Source organism: Rhineura floridana, chromosome 1, assembly GCF_030035675.1.
Source record: "Rhineura floridana isolate rRhiFlo1 chromosome 1, rRhiFlo1.hap2, whole genome shotgun sequence".
Taxonomy (NCBI): domain Eukaryota; kingdom Metazoa; phylum Chordata; class Lepidosauria; order Squamata; family Rhineuridae; genus Rhineura; species Rhineura floridana.
The window spans coordinates 155,277,686-155,295,466 of record NC_084480.1 but is presented as its reverse complement, the minus strand read 5'-3'; the positions used below and the strand labels follow the sequence as shown (position 1 = coordinate 155,295,466).

The window sequence follows — 17,781 nt, the reverse complement described above, 5'->3', positions numbered from 1 at the left end:
TTCCAAAAGATATCCAGGCCATTTCCCTGATGGATATGATTGACTAGACAGAGCTACCTGTCAATCGGGACCAACCTGGGCCAATAAAGTCAGTCTGTCGTTAGAAGTCCTTTGTCCCTCAAGTCCCTGTACTTGACCAACTGTGCTGCTATGTTACACATGAGGAGACCAGAAGTCTGTTTGTTGGTAGTTGCTATAGGACTAGGGTTGCCAGGTTCCTGGCCTGAGAATGATTCTGTATCTTTAGGAGAAGAGAAAGTCAGCCAAGTGCAGATGTTCTTGCAACACTGTAATGAGAAAAACCACAAGGTGGAATTCTCCCTTCCTCCTCCACAACTTTTAAAGATACAGGAGACCTCTTGGAGGCCGGGCCTGGCAACCAAGAGGTCTTCTGTATCTTTAAAAGTTGTGCAGGGGGAAGGGAGAATTCCACCTTGTGGTTCTTCCAATTAGAACACCTGCACTTGGCTGATGTTCTCTTCTCCTAAAGATACAGGATCAGTCTCAGACCAGGAACCTGGCAACCCTATATAGGACAGATAGACCTGCACTGAAATGTTCTCTTTGTTATTATGTTGAAGCAGCATTCCGCCTCTTCTGTTTGTCTTCCTATGGTCTTTTTTCTTAATAAACTTTATGGTTGGTGTTGAGGTCTTGGGGACATTAATGCCAGACTCAAAGAGTTATTCCACTTCCTCACATACCTAAACTATTTGGCTTCATGCTGCTGTGTCTATCAGTGGGGCTTGATAGAGAATAGCAAGTCACCTTGTGCTCCAGGGAGAGTTGAGGTAAGCTGTCTCTCCCCTCATAAGTATTTGCCATGGATCCCCAGAAATCACTCCTTTTCTGGGGGTAGAGGGAACCTAATGGAGTGTGGTGGCAGCTTTCCAGAGAGCTTCTGGCATGACTAGCCTCCCCAGACTGGAGGCTGTGGTAGGAAAGGAGAAAAAAGTCTTTTACTTCTTCTGCAACAGGGTGTACTGGAGGGGTGTCATTCTGTCTGTCAAAAACAGCATGCAGTCAAGTAAACTAGAAAACTGCAGAGGAGCAGATTTCTCCACAGAATCACTGTGGGTATCAAAACTACACTCTCCCTGCCTCAAACCAAAATACAGAGGGTGATCTTGAGATGGAGAAAGAAATCTTAGAGGCTTCTAAAGGAGAAAGTGTTTTAATACTGGCTCAGTGCAATACTGGAAAAATACATGTTTGCGTTATCTATTTCTAGAACCCTAAATGACTGTGTCTTAGGGAAACTGCATATTACATTAATCACATGGTCTATGCTCAAGTGCAAAGATCCCCCCTCCACAATAGCTAGTGTGGGGATCCAATCATGCATACATGATTAACGCATGAGGACCCACACATTTCTGGTTTTAATTCACCATATTAATATTGCTGTTTCACTGACAGAAAATACCCTAGGTGTGTGTTTTTGTCCCTCCCCTCAATCACCCCTCCCCAGGATTCAGCAGCAGTTTGCTTGTTCTTTTTTTTTTTTTAAGTGTGCATTTCTGATTGAGCAGAATTACACGAGACTGGTGATAATAAAATAATAAATGACCGGGGCTGCTTAGTGTTCTGAGAATGTGCAGGGCATTCTGTAAGTTAAGATAATGAATGCCTGCCTGCCTGGTCCAACTGATGTTCAGCTTCACCTTAAAACGCTCGGGGCTCCAGTCATGGTGCTGAGAGGGGGAGTCAAATCAGCCCTGGCCTTTTTTTAAAAAACCTCTCTAAGAATCTTCTGCAGCAGGAGAAACCCCAGCTGTGTGCAGCTGTTGGAGAGGTTTGAAAAAGCTGTGGAAAGAGGCTCAAGGCTGACTTGATTCTCCTCCCTCCCTTCTCAGTAACATGATCGGAACCCTGGGTGCTTTAAGGTGAAACTAAACTTCAGCTAGAGAAGGCAGAGAGGGGAGAATGATAATGATTTACAAAAAACCCTGGTACATGCATATCCCTCATTCCATTCAGAGTGCTAAGCAGCTCCAAACATTTATTATTATTATTATTACAGGTCTTGCACAAAATCTGGTCCTGTTAGGAGCAAATGGAGTTAGTTGTGCAGCAATAGAGGCCACCCACTGAAATGCCATCACATCCATCCATCCACCAGAAAAATGCGCTAAGGAGCTTCCATGTCACTAGTGGCTACAGATGTATTGTAAGTTATTTTTGCTTATCAGATTTTTTGCAGTAAAGGGAAATCTGGATTAAACAAAGAAAAGGTACAGGCTAGTATATTGATGATAACAACATCATTTGGGATGTGGCAAAAAAACCCTATGAGCATAAGGAGGAAGGCACACAATAAACCAGTGTGGAAGTGTCCTCTCTTTCTCTAACACCCACCCAAAACTGTCAAGCAGCAACATCTTTCCTTTGGGAATCTGGCTCCATCCTAGATGTTTCCATTAACGTAAGTCAGTCAGACATGTACTACATTTGCCAGCATTTCTGACTCTCTACAGAATTAGACTCTGTCTACAGAATTACTTCCTCACATCTGTTGCACAATTTGCCAGTAGATTACTTCCCATTTAAAATAGAGACTTTGGCCCCTGCAAAATCTTTGGCTTTTTGGCATAGCCTAAGCTGGCAAAAGGAGAAACTGAAAGTGAATATCACAAACGTTAGGAACATCTGATTCAAAGCAACTTCTTAAATTGCTAGAACTTAGACATTTTTCAGGTTCTGTAAGATTGTAGTAACACTTGGCATACTCATTTTCTATTTTTGATAGGGTGCTTTGGTCAGTGCAAGTTCAGATGACATGCTCCATTTATGGAATCTAAGACAGAAAAGGCCAGCAATTCTTCATTCTCTGAAATTTAACAGAGAACGGTAAGGCATAATAAATTCTTACATTTAATCCTACAGATTTTGCTGTTGTATCTCCTCTTAGATGCTGAAACCTAATTAACTATGTTCATGCAAATAATCTTACAGCAGTTCCTGTACAGGACTGAAATGAAGAATGACCATAACTCTCTTTCACTGACACCATTTATTTTTGTTATCATATGTCAGGTTAGGCAGGAGAGGATTAAGTATAGGTTGTACTATAGTATCTGGGTTTTGAAGTAGTGCTAATTGCCAGATTAAACAATACTTAAAAGAGAGCCAGTGTGGTGTAGTGGTTAAGGTGCTGGACTACGACCTGGGAGACCAGGGTTCGAATCTCCACACAGCCATGAAGCTCACTGGGTGACCTTGGGCCAGTCACTGCCTCTCAGCCTCATGAAAACCCTATTCATAGGGTCGCCATAAGTCGGAATCGAGTTGAAGGCAGTACATTTACATTTTTTAAAAGATGAACAACATTTTCTGAAAATCAGCTGGAGGAGGCTGCCAGTTTCAACAGATAAATGATTGGGAAGAGAGCTGCATAACCGCCACCACCACTGTGTGTCTGCACAAAATCACTCCCACCATAAATAGCTTTCCTCTCCACAGAGGAAAAGATATGGGACTTGATAAGGCAAGGGTTAAGAGCCACTCCACCTCAGCTGTTCTTCCACCTTTGATTGCAGCCTTTCATATTGCTTTTTTAGTGCTGAAAAAAACCAAATACGCCTGTGGTACTGTCCACAAACAGCTTCTATCACCTGTGAACTGTCTTGTTGGCCCCAAAATTGCACTGGAAGAGAAAGGTGAAGGCAGTTCCTTCTTTCCCACTCTCTGCATCTAGAAAAACAAAATGGTATATGTGAATCCTACACAGTGTACTTTTTCGTAGTCAAAATCTGATTGAGAATGCCTTTTCAGCAGCAGCATTTTTATGTTGCTTAAATTTCACCTGGGTATCTTTTTAAAGTCAGTTATTCATTCTCAACTTTGGGTAGCGCTGTCTGTTTCAGGGACACAAAATGACAACTAGTGTAACCCAGTATGATTACACTGTGACATTACACAAATCTCTCCAGTTACTTTGCAGTGAAGTTTGAAAGTGAAGCTTACATCTCTGGAAGGATTGAGGGCACATGTGTACTTGCAAATTGAAGGTCACTACCCTAAATGCTTTAGAAATAAGCCCAAAGTAATAATGTATCCGAAGTTGTGTTAACTCAGAGGTGATATTCTCCGCTGATTAGTTCAGTGCCTGCAACTGAGAGGTAAACTAGACATGATGACAGCAGACCCATGTGTGTCAGCACTGGGTTGCCACATCTTACAAAACAGGGGTAAGGGTGGAGCAAAACATTTAAAATGTACCATAAGCATGTAGGGACAGAGTGCTGAACCATCCCCCATCTGCGACAGTTTTGTCAAATTGCTGGGGCTCAAAGTCTGAAGACAAACCCTGCAGAGTGAAAAGCCAGGGTTCCCAGAGTTTTCAGGGGGAAACACAACCAGGGCAGAGAGTTCCATGAGGCTTATCCATGCAACACTTGCTTTATAGGAAATTAGCACAACCCACATTCTGACAAACTGCTTGTGCCATCATCACATCAAGTTTGCCCCAGATATTATGTGATGGGCGCAAGCCAGCAATTGGATAATAGTGAGCTAGACAATTTTGCTTTGCAAAAATGTGACCCATGCCCAGTTCTGTAGATTTAAAAAAAAAAATCCTTCGTGTCAAGCAGGAATTTGTCACATATGAAAGTACACTGCGGCACCCTGATTCCATGCTCATTTGTCTTCAGTTGTTCAGCAGTTCGTGCCACACATTTTTTTAATGTTTTCATTAATCTGGGCAAGGTCTTCTGAAGCTCAGTGATGATGATGAGCTTCTGTGCCTCTAGCAGGCTCCCTCCCACACAACCCATTTTCTGCTCATTCTGACTTTGGTTACCAAGGCAATGAATTTAGTTGCATATAAACAGAAGGAGGATAAAGTTTCTTGCCTGCAAGTTCCTCAAGGTTTGTCTGTTGCCTTCCTTCTTCCTTTGTCATTTAAGTAGGTTGGCAATAAAAAATCCTGGAGGTTTTTTGGGGAGGTGGTCACATCCTTTTTGTTGGTACACTGCTATTGTTCTAGAAGGGCAGTGGCCCACTTCTATTCTGCCAGGCACTGGGGGGACGGGGTTTAGAATGCTAGTTAATGTAGCATTTTAACTGCTGCTGCTGTCATCACCATTTATACATGGCACTGCAACAGAAGAGTGAGTGGAAAGGTGTTTGACAGCAGGACAGTGGGATGGAAGTGAAGTTGAAGAGAGTGACACGTGGATAGAGTGTCAGTTGGGAGATAGCAGTTAAAAAGGAGAGTGGGTGAGGAGATGGAATGAGATGCGGCACATGCTTCTGGAAGAGGCAGGTGAAACTAACAAAGAAATGCAGGATCATGTAGATGAGATGGAACAATCAAAGACTGCAATGAAAAAAACGGAAGGGAAAAAATTAGTAAAACAGAGAAAGAGTTTGACAATGCAAATTATTTGGTTCTGGCCACCAAGTGTAAAGTGACCATAATTCCAGAGGGGGAGTGGTGTTTATTTCATTCCTCCAGGGTTTGTATACATCTTTGATACAGAAGCTGTGGATAGTTGCTGAGTAGGCGAGAAAGCCTTTGCTACTGAAAGCTCTACATCTAACATAGTTGAGAGGTACTTAAATGGACTACTGAAGTTGTACACAATAGTTGGGGATTCAGGTGCATATGCAGTTGCCATTTCAGCAGGGCAAACCTGGGATGGTCGCAAGGCAGAGGTCATGCATTCTTTTTGTTACCATTGTTGTCCCATGGACCCTACTTCAAAGATTGTGGCTGAGATTCAGATTCTTTTAGAGGAAGGACTGGCCTCAGGTTATATTTATTCTGCAGAATATAGGTTTTTGTGAAAAACAAATCCTAGGACCCCTCTGTTTTATGCCAGAGGTTCATAAGAATATTCATCCACCACCAGGTCACCCTATAGCCTCTAGCAGGGCTCCCCTAAGGATAAATAGCACCCTGGGTAAGAAGTGCCTTACCCCCCCCCCCATGGTCAGCTTCGCAGGGCCACCCAGAGGGTTTATACAGCCTGGGGCAGGCCCTGCTGCTACCCTACAAGGACTCATGCATGTAGGAACAAAGCTGGGGGCCACATGTAAGAATTATTGCATGCACAGACTACATGAGACAATTCTTGCCTACACCACCTCCTTGCCCAGGTATCATGCAGAATGATAGAAATGTTTCATTTTTTTCTTACATGAGGATAAGAGAATAGGGATTAGGATGTGCTTCTCCTCAGTTCCTCCCCAAAATTTCAAAGCCCTTCTAACGGCTCAGTCTCATAGGTTTTCTGGTTCTTGCCTGGTGCTGGCCTTCTCCACTGCTCACTCAGAAAGGATTCCTCTCTTAAGGCCTGGCCTCACACCACTCCTATGCCTTTCCCTATGGTAACTGCCACAGAAAATTACTCTCCAGTGGTACCTTGCCTGAAAATCTTGATATTCACCCACCCCCTCACTCCTTGAGTTCTTTCTGTGGTGGGCCTGGATTTCTTTCTGTGATAAGAACAGGCCAGCTACTCTGCCACAGAATCCCTCCTTCCCTGTTCCTTCTCTCCTTACAACAAACTCTGTAACTGGGACTACTTAGCCTGGGTCACTCACAAGCCTGTCTGACCAATCTTATCTCTATTGCTGCCAAAACATAAAGATTTTACCTTACCACAAGTAGTTTAGACTCCCATACCATTGGGCTGCAGGCCTAGCTAATAAGCAGGCCCCTCCCTACTAGCCTCCCAAGGATACATTTTACAGACAACTTAATTTTCAAATTAGAATCTGTTCTGTTTCATACACAGCTATGTAAAATATTTACTTCGTCACAACTGGAGAGAGGTCCCATTATGTCACATGTTGAGATTCAGTGTCATCTAACACTCTGATATACCATTTCCTCTTTTTCTGAAAACTTTAAACACAGTACTAAGAATTCTAGTGAGTAATGTGTAAGGGTCACAGCAGGGGCCAATGATACACACAGGAACAGAGGTAGGGGACCCCTTGCTTTGTTGAGACCTGAGGCAAATGGAACCAGTTCCCCCTGTTCCCAGGCTGCCCTGCAGCTTTGCGGTGTTACCAAGTTGTATGGCTTGTGTAGGATTATAAAACCTAGTATCCTTTCCCTCCCCTACCTATTCACCTCCCTCTGTTCACCTTTTGTCCTAGGTCACCCCTCCCCTTAGGTAACAGGGTCCTTAATTGTTTGCTCCTAAGAGACTACATTCTGTTTGGCCTTCAGCCTCCTTGTTTGTCTGTTTCATATTTATCCAAATGAGAACCACCCTCCTCCTCAATCTGCAAGGCTGCTAGCATATGTGCTCCTTCCCTCCTGTCGGAGGCCATATAAGTGTTCTCCATCTTTATGCACTAAGAGCTTGAACAGGAAGCCCCAGCTATCCTTCACACCCATTTCCTGAAATTTGAGTGTGTAAGGCCACAGGTCTCTTTTCTTCTTCAATGTTGCAATGTTTAAATCTTGAAAAATAGGACTAGGTCCCATTAAGTCTGATGGCCTGAAGCTTCCAGAGAGACTTGAAAAGCCACTCCTTCACAGGATGCTTAGAAAAGCCAGATAATGTCTCACAACTTGCCCTCTTCAGCGTTCTTAGGGGAGAGAATTCTGTGGGCTCTGTCAGTGTTCTCCTTGGCAAGACACCAATTGAGGCAGCCATTTTATTTATTTATTATTTTATTTATATCCTGCCTTTCCTCCCAGCTGGAGCCCATGTTGTTTGCTGTAGCTCCCTCCTCCACCCCATGATACGAATATGCAGTTTGCTAGCCCTATACTCCAGGTCTTCAATCTTTAATTTCTCTTTCCGATCATTCAAGCTTGTTGATTCTTAATCTGTTGGCCTTGGAATGCTGTAGTGCTTTATCCGCCATGTTCGTTACGTTCTCAGTCTTTCCTTCCACTTGTAATAGTTGTTCTACTATGGATATCAGACTCTGTCTGCAACCCTTCCCCCAATAAATCTGCTTTTAATTGTTTGATCTCTGAAGTGATCTGCAGTGCCATGTCAGAGTCCAAAGAAACTGAAGAGAATCCAGTCAGTTTCCCACGCTCTGCCATTACTGTTCCCAGAAAGGAATCTTGTGAAGGCCTTACCAGTGATACTACTTTGAAGTATGAGTGCAGTGTTTTTTCTTTTGAGTGCTATGATTCTGCCCACATTCCCTATCACTTCATGTCCTTCAGTGTTGAATGCACGCTTGAGGCATTGAAATAAACAGTCATTTTGGTGGTTACCTGGGGTCTTGTGCCTTTTGCAGCTGTGTATCCGCAATCAGGGCCAGCAAGACATAGGTGACTTCCCCTGGTAAACATGAGGTTGTCCTGGGCATGTGTATGTGTCAGCAATGACTGTACTCTCTTTAATTCTGTGTGATGCCATGCCCCCATGGTAACCATAATTTGTGTTATGCTACACCCCATGGCAGCTATTTTTTGACTGGCACCCTCAGCAGTCATTCAGTACTCAAAATGTGCCCCCTGTTGCAAAAAGGTGGGCAATCCTTGGTGTAATGTATAGTTTGCAACCAACTGCAGATGCAGAACCTTCACTAGAGTAATTCACACCAATGCCTCCTTATATATTGAAGATGCTGAATTGTTTACTCCTCAGCAGAAGAACTTGTTAAGATTGATCATCTCAGTTTTTCCTATATGTGTTGGAAAAGCCCCAGTTTAGCTGCTACTACCTGGTATGATTTGTGCATGTGAAAACAAACTGGTATCTGTTGTCACTGTATTTATATAACTTTATTGTATTTTTCGCAATACAGAATTACCTTCTGTCACTTACCTTTCCAAAGCAAATGGCTCTATGTTGGAACAGAGAGGGGAAATACTCACATTGTGAACATTGAGTCGTTCATACTTTCTGGATACGTTATTATGTGGAACAAGGCTATAGAACTGTAAGTTTTGAATTCATCCGTTTTCTATTTGTGATAAGTTTCTGTCTTTTTAATGAATACCAGTCTCTTTCTATTTCATATGCTGCTTTGAGGTATATTGTTCATCATTCTCACTGTGATCTATCAAAAGTATTTTCGAAAAAGGTATTTTCATGTGATTAGTTGCACCACAATGTGGGTAGAAATGGTCTTTAGACATGTGTCCTATTGCAAGCAATGTTCTACAGTGCATTTGGATGTACTCCTTGGCTACAAATCTATTGTTGGGTGAATGCTGTGTAGTTTTCTCCACTGGCTTCTCTGGATGGTGCTTTCTAGTCACACTCCCTGTGGTCTCCCAAATCGTGTTCCTCTCTCCAAACGTTCTTTCTTGTTTAAATTTTTTTGCCTTGCTCTTCAGCCAGAAAAGGCTCCCAGAGTGGCTTGATTCCTGTAATAAGTGATGCACATGCAGAAGTCTACTACTTATGTATGTGCGTCCTTTTAGTTGGATAAGGCATGAATTAAGTAACGTTAACTTAATTTGCGTATTAACAGAACATCATGCACAGTTTTTTGTAAGTTTTGTTCTAGCTGCATGACAAAAGATTTGCAGAGTGAAATAACCATAGGACATTTCCACTCAAGTGATAATTGAACAAAGAAGGCAGAAAAAGTATGTAGATGTTGTCTTCAGTTACAGATAATTGTTGTTTGAAGAGGACTAATTAATTTTAACGTTGTTTGTTTGGTGTGCGTGTGCGTTACTGTTTTGTGAATGATTGTATGATTGCTTGTCTGTGTGAGTTTGTGTATTTTTAACTTGTGCCTGGGAGAAAAGATTCCATCCTTCGTGGGGGGGCTTTCGGGGGCCCCAATTAACGTAGTGACGGGTAATGGGAGGTATGGCGTTAGGAGAACAGGCCAGGTAAGGGGAACTCGTCCCAGACAAATTGTGTCTGTGCCTTGTTCCGGTTCTCCTCATACCCACAGGTTTGTTGGTTGTCCTATCAGCCAGCTCTCGGATCTCCAAGTGCTGCTTTTGAATGCCAGGTCGGTACATAATAAAACCTCACTTGTCCATGATTTAATTCTGGAGGAGGGTGCCGACCTGGCATGTATAACCGAAACCTGGGTGGCTGATCAGGGAGGAGTTGCTCTTTCCCAGCTTTGTCCACCCAGGTATTTGGTTCAGCACTGTGGTAGATCTGAGGGCCGGGGAGGGGGGGGTCGCTGTGGTCTATAGGAGTTCTTTCCCTCTCACCAAGCACCCTGTCCAGACGGCGACTGGTCTGGAATGTCTCCACCTTGTATTGGGCCAGGGAGACAGACTAGGAATACTGTTGGTGTACCATCCACCTTGCTGCCCAACAGCTTCCTTAGCTGAGCTGACAGAGATAGTCTCGGAGGTGCTCTTGAGATCCCCTAGACTTTTGGTACTGGGGGATTTCAACGTCCATGCCGAGGCTGTCTTATCTGGCGCAGCTCAGGACTTCATTGCCTCCATGACAACAATGGGGCTGTCTCAATTTTCTACCGTCCCAATGCATGTGTCGGGACATACTCTTGATTTGATCTTCGCCACTGGACATGGAGATGGTGATCTGGCGGTGGGGTGTTTTTCATCTACCCCATTGTCATGGACAGACCACCGCTTGCTGAGATTTAGACTTACAGCGGCTCTTTCCCTCTGCAAAGGTGGAGGATCTATTAAGTTGATCCGCTCCCGGAGCCGGATGGATCCCGCAGGTGTTCAGAGGGCTCTGGGAGATTTTCCGGCTGATAGGACTGGTGCTCCTGTCGAGGCCCTGGTCGCACTGTGGAATACGGAAATGACCCGGGCTATTGACACGATCGCTCCTGCGCGCCCCCTCCGCTGTAGAGCTCATACAGCTCCATGGTATACCCCGGAGCTGAGAGCGATGAAACATGAGAGGAGGAGGCTGGAGTGCAGATGGAGGAAAACTCCCAGTGGATACAATCATGCCTTGGTAAGTGCCACCAATAAGTTGTATACAAAAGCGGTAAGGACAGCAAAGAAGCTTTATTTTGCTGCCTCTATTAGATCATCCCTATGCTGCCCAGCGGAGCTTTTTAAAGTCGTGCGTGGGCTCTTACACTCTGGCCCCCACGATACTACGGAAACATCGGAAGCCCGCTGCAACGAAATTGCTGGACACTTTCAAGATAAGATCGCATGTATCCGCAGGGATCTTGACTCCGATGTTGTGACAGATGAATCCATTGAAGTGTCCGGAGCACGGCCTTGTCCTTTATTATTGGATGAGTTTCAGTTGGTGCAGCTCGAGGAAGTGGACAAGGTGCTTGGAATGGTTCGGGCAACCACGTCTGTTCTGGATCCTTGCCCATCTTGGCTAGTGAAAGCTAGCAGGGCTGGGACCACCGGTTGGGCCAAGGAAGTGGTTAATGCCTCCTTGAGGGAGGGAGTAGTCCCTGGTAGCCTCAAGGAGGCAGTAGTGAGACCTCTTATAAAGAAACCCTCCTTGGATCCAGATAACTTGAACAACTATAGACCGGTGGCGAATGTCCCTTTTTTGGGCAAGGTTTTGGAACGGGTGGTTGCCGGCCAGCTCCAGGCGCTCTTGGATGAAACTGATTATCTAGATCCGTTTCAGTCCGGTTTTAGGCCCGGTTTTGGCACCAAAACAGCCTTGGTCGCCCTGTATGATGACCTTTGTCGGGAGAGGGACAGGGGGAGTGTGACTCTGTTGATTCTCCTTGATCTCTCAGCGGCGTTTGATACCATCGACCATGGTATCCTTCTGGGGAGACTCGCGGAGTTGGGTGTCGGGGGCACTGCTTGGCAGTGGTTCCGCTCCTACTTCGCGGACCGTCACCAGAAGGTAGTGCTTGGGGAACATCACTCGACACCATGGACTCTCCATTGTGGAGTCCCTCAGGGGTCGGTCTTGTCCCCCATGCTTTTCAACATCTACATGCAGCCACTGGGTGCGGTCATCAGGAGTTTTGGAGTGCGTTGCCATCAATATGCTGATGACACGCAGCTCTATTTCTCCTTTTCATCTTCTTCAGGTGAGTCTGTTGATGTGCTGAACCGTTGCCTGACCGCGATAATGGACTGGATGAGAGCTAATAAACTGAGACTCAATCCAGACAAGACCGAGACACTCCTGGTGAACGCCTTCCCTGCTCAGATGGTGGATGTTCACCCTGTTCTGGATGGGGTTACACTCCCCCTGAAAGAACAGGTACGTAGTTTGGGGGTTCTTTTCGATTCTCCCTTGTCTCTCAAGGCCCAAGTGGCCTCGGTGGCACGGAATGCATTTTACCATCTCTGTCTGGTAGCCCAACTACGCCCCTATCTGGACAGGGACGACCTCGCCTCCGTTGTTCATGCTCTGGTAACTTCAAGATTGGATTACTGTAATGCGCTCCACGTAGGGCTGCCCTTGAAGACAGTTCGGAAGCTTCAGCTGGTGCAGAACGCGGCTGCCAGACTATTGACGAGAACCAGTCGGTCTTCGCATATAACACCTATTCTGGCGCGTCTGCACTGGCTCCCTATTTGCTTCCGGGCGAGATTCAAGGTGCTGGTTTTGACCTGTAAAGCCTTACACGGCGTGGGACCTCAATACCTTGTGGAACGCCTCTCTCGCTATGAACCTACCCGTTCACTTCGTTCAGAATCTAAGGCCCTCCTCCGGGTACCAGCTCATCGGGAAGCCTGGAGGGTGGTTACTAGATCTAGGGCCTTTTCTGTGGTGGCCCCTGAGTTGTGGAACAGCCTCCCCGAAGAGGTACACCTGGCGCCTACACATCTATCTTTCCGGCGCCAGGTAAAGACCTTTTTATGCTCCCAGGCATTTTAATCTTTTAATTTTCTTAATCTTTCTACTTTTAACATGTATCCTTAATTTGTGTTGTATTTCGTTTTTGTTGTGCTTTCTGTTGTTTGTTTGTACATGTTTTTGTGATTTTTTACTATGATATATTGTATTTTATCTTGTTTGTTCACCGCCCTGAGAGCTATTCTGCTAAGGGCGGTATATAAATTGAAATAATAAATAAATAAATAAATAATCTCATATTCAATAAAAGAATTAACTTGCATAGTCCCTGACATACTCAGTATATAAATGCTTAAATTATTGGGGAAAATCTCAAGAAAAAGAAGTGAGATAACACATACAAAGAAAATGTTTAAAAATCACTAGCAGGTAGGGATGGGATGATCAGTCAGTTTCGGTTCTCTCAATTTTTCATTTTTCCCATCTTAAATTTGGTTCTCTACATTTCTGCAGTAATTTGCTTTTTTTTAAAAAAAAAAATAACCTCTTGAAAATTTTTCAGCATTTTAGTGTGAATTCCTCCTAATCAACTGATTTTTGTATGCGGTTTTGACTAATGTACACATTTTCTGCTAGTAGAATGCATTTTTGTATGTTATTTTCACAAATATTCATTTTATGCACACTTTCCCCAATCTATTAAGTTTTGTAAACATTGCTTGGTCAGAGAACTGCATCACAAAATTTGGATATGTGCGAATTTCAAAGGATGACTGTGTCTTGGTTCTCATATTGTTTTAAAAAGTGTAAATTTGATAAATCTGGCTTTAAATGCAATCTGAATCAAATTGCACCCCAATCTCTAGTAGCAGGAAATAGGAGAAGCTGCTACTGAAATACTATGGGCATGATCTAGCTTGATTTTTGTCTCTTTTTAGATGGCAGGTTGTATAAGCTTCTGTGTGTTGAATCAGGCCCCATGGTTATACAGGCTGCCAGTATCTTTATTCAGCCCACAAAGTCTGCATGTGCACCCAAAATCATAGATGCCCTCTATACTGGGCCAGGTGGCCCTTTTCACATGAGTCTGTAGTGCTGTAATGCGCCTCTGTGTCTCCCAGCAGCACATCTGCTTGCTGACACACTGCATGCAGAGTGTGGCCAGAGTAATGTGTGTGGTAAAGAGGGGTGTATATGCAATAATATTGGGGTGTTTAACATATATCAGTGTCCCAAGGTGCAATTATGAATGAGCCAAGTAGAATGGCAGGCTGAGCTCCCTGTGTCTTGTGATCAGACTTATAACCAGGCATTTTTGGACAGGGGAATTGGGTGAATCATTGCAGAACACCCAGAACCTAAATACAGGTAGTTTAATTGTTTAAGTTATTTAATTTTTATTAAAATTTAAAAAATAAATTTTACTGCTTTTTTTACAAGCACCTCAAAATTCAGAGAATCTCCCTGAAGCTGCCAGTCTCCCATAATTCTTTCTGCAATCCAGGCAGAGATAAATATATCTTTGAAGATGCATATTTTTAGAGGCTGTTTAAATACTTGCAAGGAAGGTGGGGGTGCAAATGTTGGGAGGCAATGGCCCTTCTCAGTAATTATGTCACATAGCATTATGAGAATGAGCCTGCACTAGCCTCAGGTTTGCATGCTCCTCCCCCAAGTTGTCTGGTTTGGATGCAAGACAGAGATCAGAAACTCTTGCTTTGTCTTTTAAATTAAGCAGTGATCCCTGTTTCAGATCCAAAGGGGAAGTTTGGTTAGTTAATACTATGACTTGTTTAAATAAGCCAGGATCAAACTGTGGATTAAATCCTGGCTTGTTCACTACCTGTAATTAATTTTAAACTAACCACAGTGCCCAGTGTTCAGATGTAAGAGGCAGCTATAGTTGCTTGAAAACTGGAAGCAGATGCTTGCAATCACTTCACAATCTCTTTTCCATGGCAGAAAGGGAGGACAGGAAGCTTGTGCAGACTTATTCATATGATGTTAAACCATAATTTAGTCAAGTGATAAATTCAAACTCACCCTGCAAGGTCCAGAGAGAGACAGGGCACCAAGAGAGAAATATGATTTTTAGACAAGAGAAGTGTATTGACAGACCAGAGATAATGAGAAGGCAAATAAAGCAAAAGAAGATAAAATAAGCCAAAGAGCAGATTTAAAAAACAAAAAAGTAGTTGCTTGTACTAGATCAGGTTAGGAAACAGAGGCTTATAGAGTAGGTCATCTTTATTATCTGCACATTACATAATAGTTTGTCCAATAATTCAAGAAGTGTACTAGACCCACAATGTAGTCTACTGTGGTTTTTACTGTACGGCCCCTAGGTATAGAATCATAGTTGGAAGGGACCTTGGAAGTCAGCAGGTTGTCAGCATAGGATCTGCAATGCAAAATGCAATTACAGCACCCAAAGAACTGTATTGCAGTGGTTCCGCTCCTCCCCACACCACTGCTACCAGAAAGTTGCACTCACAGATTGTTGCTCAGCTCTATGACATTTGAGCTGTGGGGTCCCAAAAGGGTCCATTCTGTCTCCTATGTTATTTAACATCTATATGGAACCATTGGGAGCTGTCATTGGGGAATTTGGAGCACGGGGTCATCAGTGTGCTGCTGACACACAGCTCTGTCTCCCAATTCCATCTGAATAAGGAGAGGCTGTGAAGGTATTGGACAGGTGATTGGAGGCAGTATGAGCTGGATGGTGGCCAACAAACTGAGGCTAAATCCTGATAAGTCAGAAGTACTGTGGGTAGTTCCTAGGTCCAGGAATTAGGTATACAACCTGTTCTGAAGGAACAGGTTTGTAGTCTGGGAGTACTCCTGGATTGTAACTTGTCACTAGAGTCTCAAGTGGCTTCTGTGACTAGGAGTGCTCATGGCCAGCTGAGGCTGATTCACTAGCTGTGGACGTTCCTGGACCAGGATAGCCTGACCTCACTTGTCCATACTCTGATGACTTGTTATCTGGACTATTGTAATGCGCTGTATGTGGGGCTGCTCTTGAAGATAGTCTGGAGGCTGCAGCTAGCACAGAATGCAACTTCTAGGCTAATAAGTGAGGCAGAACCATGTGTCACCAGTCCTGAGAGCTCTGCAGTGGCTGCTAGTGAGCTACCAGTCCCAATTTAAGATGTACTAGCATTAAAAGCGTAAATGGCTTGGGACCCAAGTAGCTAAAAGAGCACTTTCCCCAGTATCAACCATCTTGGACCCTATGATCAGCAGGAGAAGCCATGTTGATGGTGCTACCACTGAGATTTCGCTTAACTGTGACAGGGCCTTTTCAGTGGTGGCTCCCCATTTGTGGAATGCCCTCCATAGTGAGGTACATCTGTATCCACTACTACTGACTTTCAGAAAGAATTGGAAAACTTTCCTGTTTACCCAGGCATTTGATGAGTATGTTGATGGGGACTGTTTCTGGCAAACCAAAGTTCACTGATGAAAGAATGTTTTTACCTGTTTTAGAATATTTTAATGGTGTTTTCGGATGTATTTAATTGTAATTGTGTTTTGGAATGTTTTTACCTTTTTGTAGTACGCTTTTCTTTTTCTTGTTAAATTGTTGTTTATGTTTGCTCCTTTGGGAGGAAGGGCAGGATATAAATTCAATCAGTAAAAACCCAGCCCTGCTGGATCAGATCAAAGAGCTATCTCCTCCAGCATTTTGTTCTCAAAGTGGCCATCCAGATGCCTGTGGGAAGCCCACACAAAGGATATGAGTGCAATAGCACTCTCTGACCATCCCTGACAGATGGACAACCTCTGCTTAAATACCTTCAGCAAAGGAGAGCTACCACTTCCTGAGGCAGTCTGTTCCATTGTCAAAATGCTCGTACAGTTAAATACTTTTTCCAAACGTTTAGCTGAAATCTACTATTCTGCCATTTTCACCTTTTGGTTCTAGTTCTGCCCTCTGGAGCAACAAAGAACAAGTCACCTCCATCTTGTGTGATAATAACCCTTCAGATATTTGAAGAATGCTATCACGTCCCCCTTTAATTTTCTCCTCACCAGGTGAAACATAACCCAACTCTTTCAACTGTTCCTCATAGGTCTTGGTTTCCAGAACCATCACTATCCTGGTTACCCTCCTCTGGACATGTTCTAATTGGTCAATGACCATCTTAAAATGTGGTGCCTAGAAGGGGACACAATGCTGTAGATGCAGCCTGGCCAGGGGGGTAACGGTAGGGGGGATGCTTACCCTGATATAGAGTGGGTTATACCAATCTTGGAATGCAGATCATTGTTGTTATAGAACGGAAACACAAATGCAGAGAACATTACTTGAAGAAGTGTGGGAAATCAAAGAAGTCATAATATTGGGTATATAGCCAAAGAATTAAGCATTTAGAAAGCATTTACACATTTTACTGATAAAACTTTGTTGGTGTCAGTTTCTCACACACACAGCAGCAGCAGCACTTTGCGCGCACACACACACACACACACACACACACACACACAGAGAGAGACAGAGAGAGAGAGAGAAACTGTCTGTCTGACTAACTGACTGACGATACACATTTTGTTGTGCGTCCCCACTTGTAATGATAGAACCCTCTTAAACCTAGCTGGTAACTATACTGCCATTCTCAAAATTGTAATTTCTCATCAGAAGCAACCTGAAGAACTGGCTACATTGTAGTTGATGAGCCTGAACCTGTGGTCTCTCAGGGGAAAGAAGGGGCATTGGATCTAGCAGATCCAAGGCTTCCTCTGACATGCCCCCAGAACACTCCTGTGGCCTGATGGTAGATCTTTAAATTGTAGAGCTTCCATGGGCATACCAGGGTCTTTTGTTGTAAATGTGTCTGCTTTCACCAGTGGAGCAGTTCTGCCCCATACAACCCCCTTCTGGAGATGAGGATTACACTCTTAAAGATCAGTTATGGGTACATATGCCACTTTCTCCCTACAAGTAGGATTATACCTAGTTCAGCTATATCGCAATTGCTTTTGGAGTGATTTCTTCTAATATTTCCTTTTTGGCTTCCAAGGTAAAAATCTATTTTACTCTTTTTTTATAGTGTTGGTTTTGATTTGCAGGTCTACAAAGACTCACCCTGGGCCCGTTGTGCACCTAAGCGATAGCCCAAGAGATGAAGGGAAAGTGAGTAAGATGAACAATAGTATT

At 43.8% G+C, this 17,781-nt stretch overlaps 1 protein-coding gene across 2 annotated transcripts in view; it reads left to right on the top strand.

The window, feature by feature from the left end:
• The window catches only part of STXBP5L (syntaxin binding protein 5L), a 165,681-nt gene that overhangs the window by 41,180 nt on the left and 106,720 nt on the right, over window positions 1–17,781 (top strand). For both annotated transcript variants that reach the window (XM_061638424.1, XM_061638413.1), the window contains exons 4-6: window positions 2,750–2,850; window positions 8,734–8,868; window positions 17,694–17,757. In XM_061638424.1, the coding sequence (XP_061494408.1) occupies window positions 2,750–2,850; window positions 8,734–8,868; window positions 17,694–17,757 (300 nt within the window). The remainder of the gene's footprint in view (window positions 1–2,749; window positions 2,851–8,733; window positions 8,869–17,693; window positions 17,758–17,781) is intronic.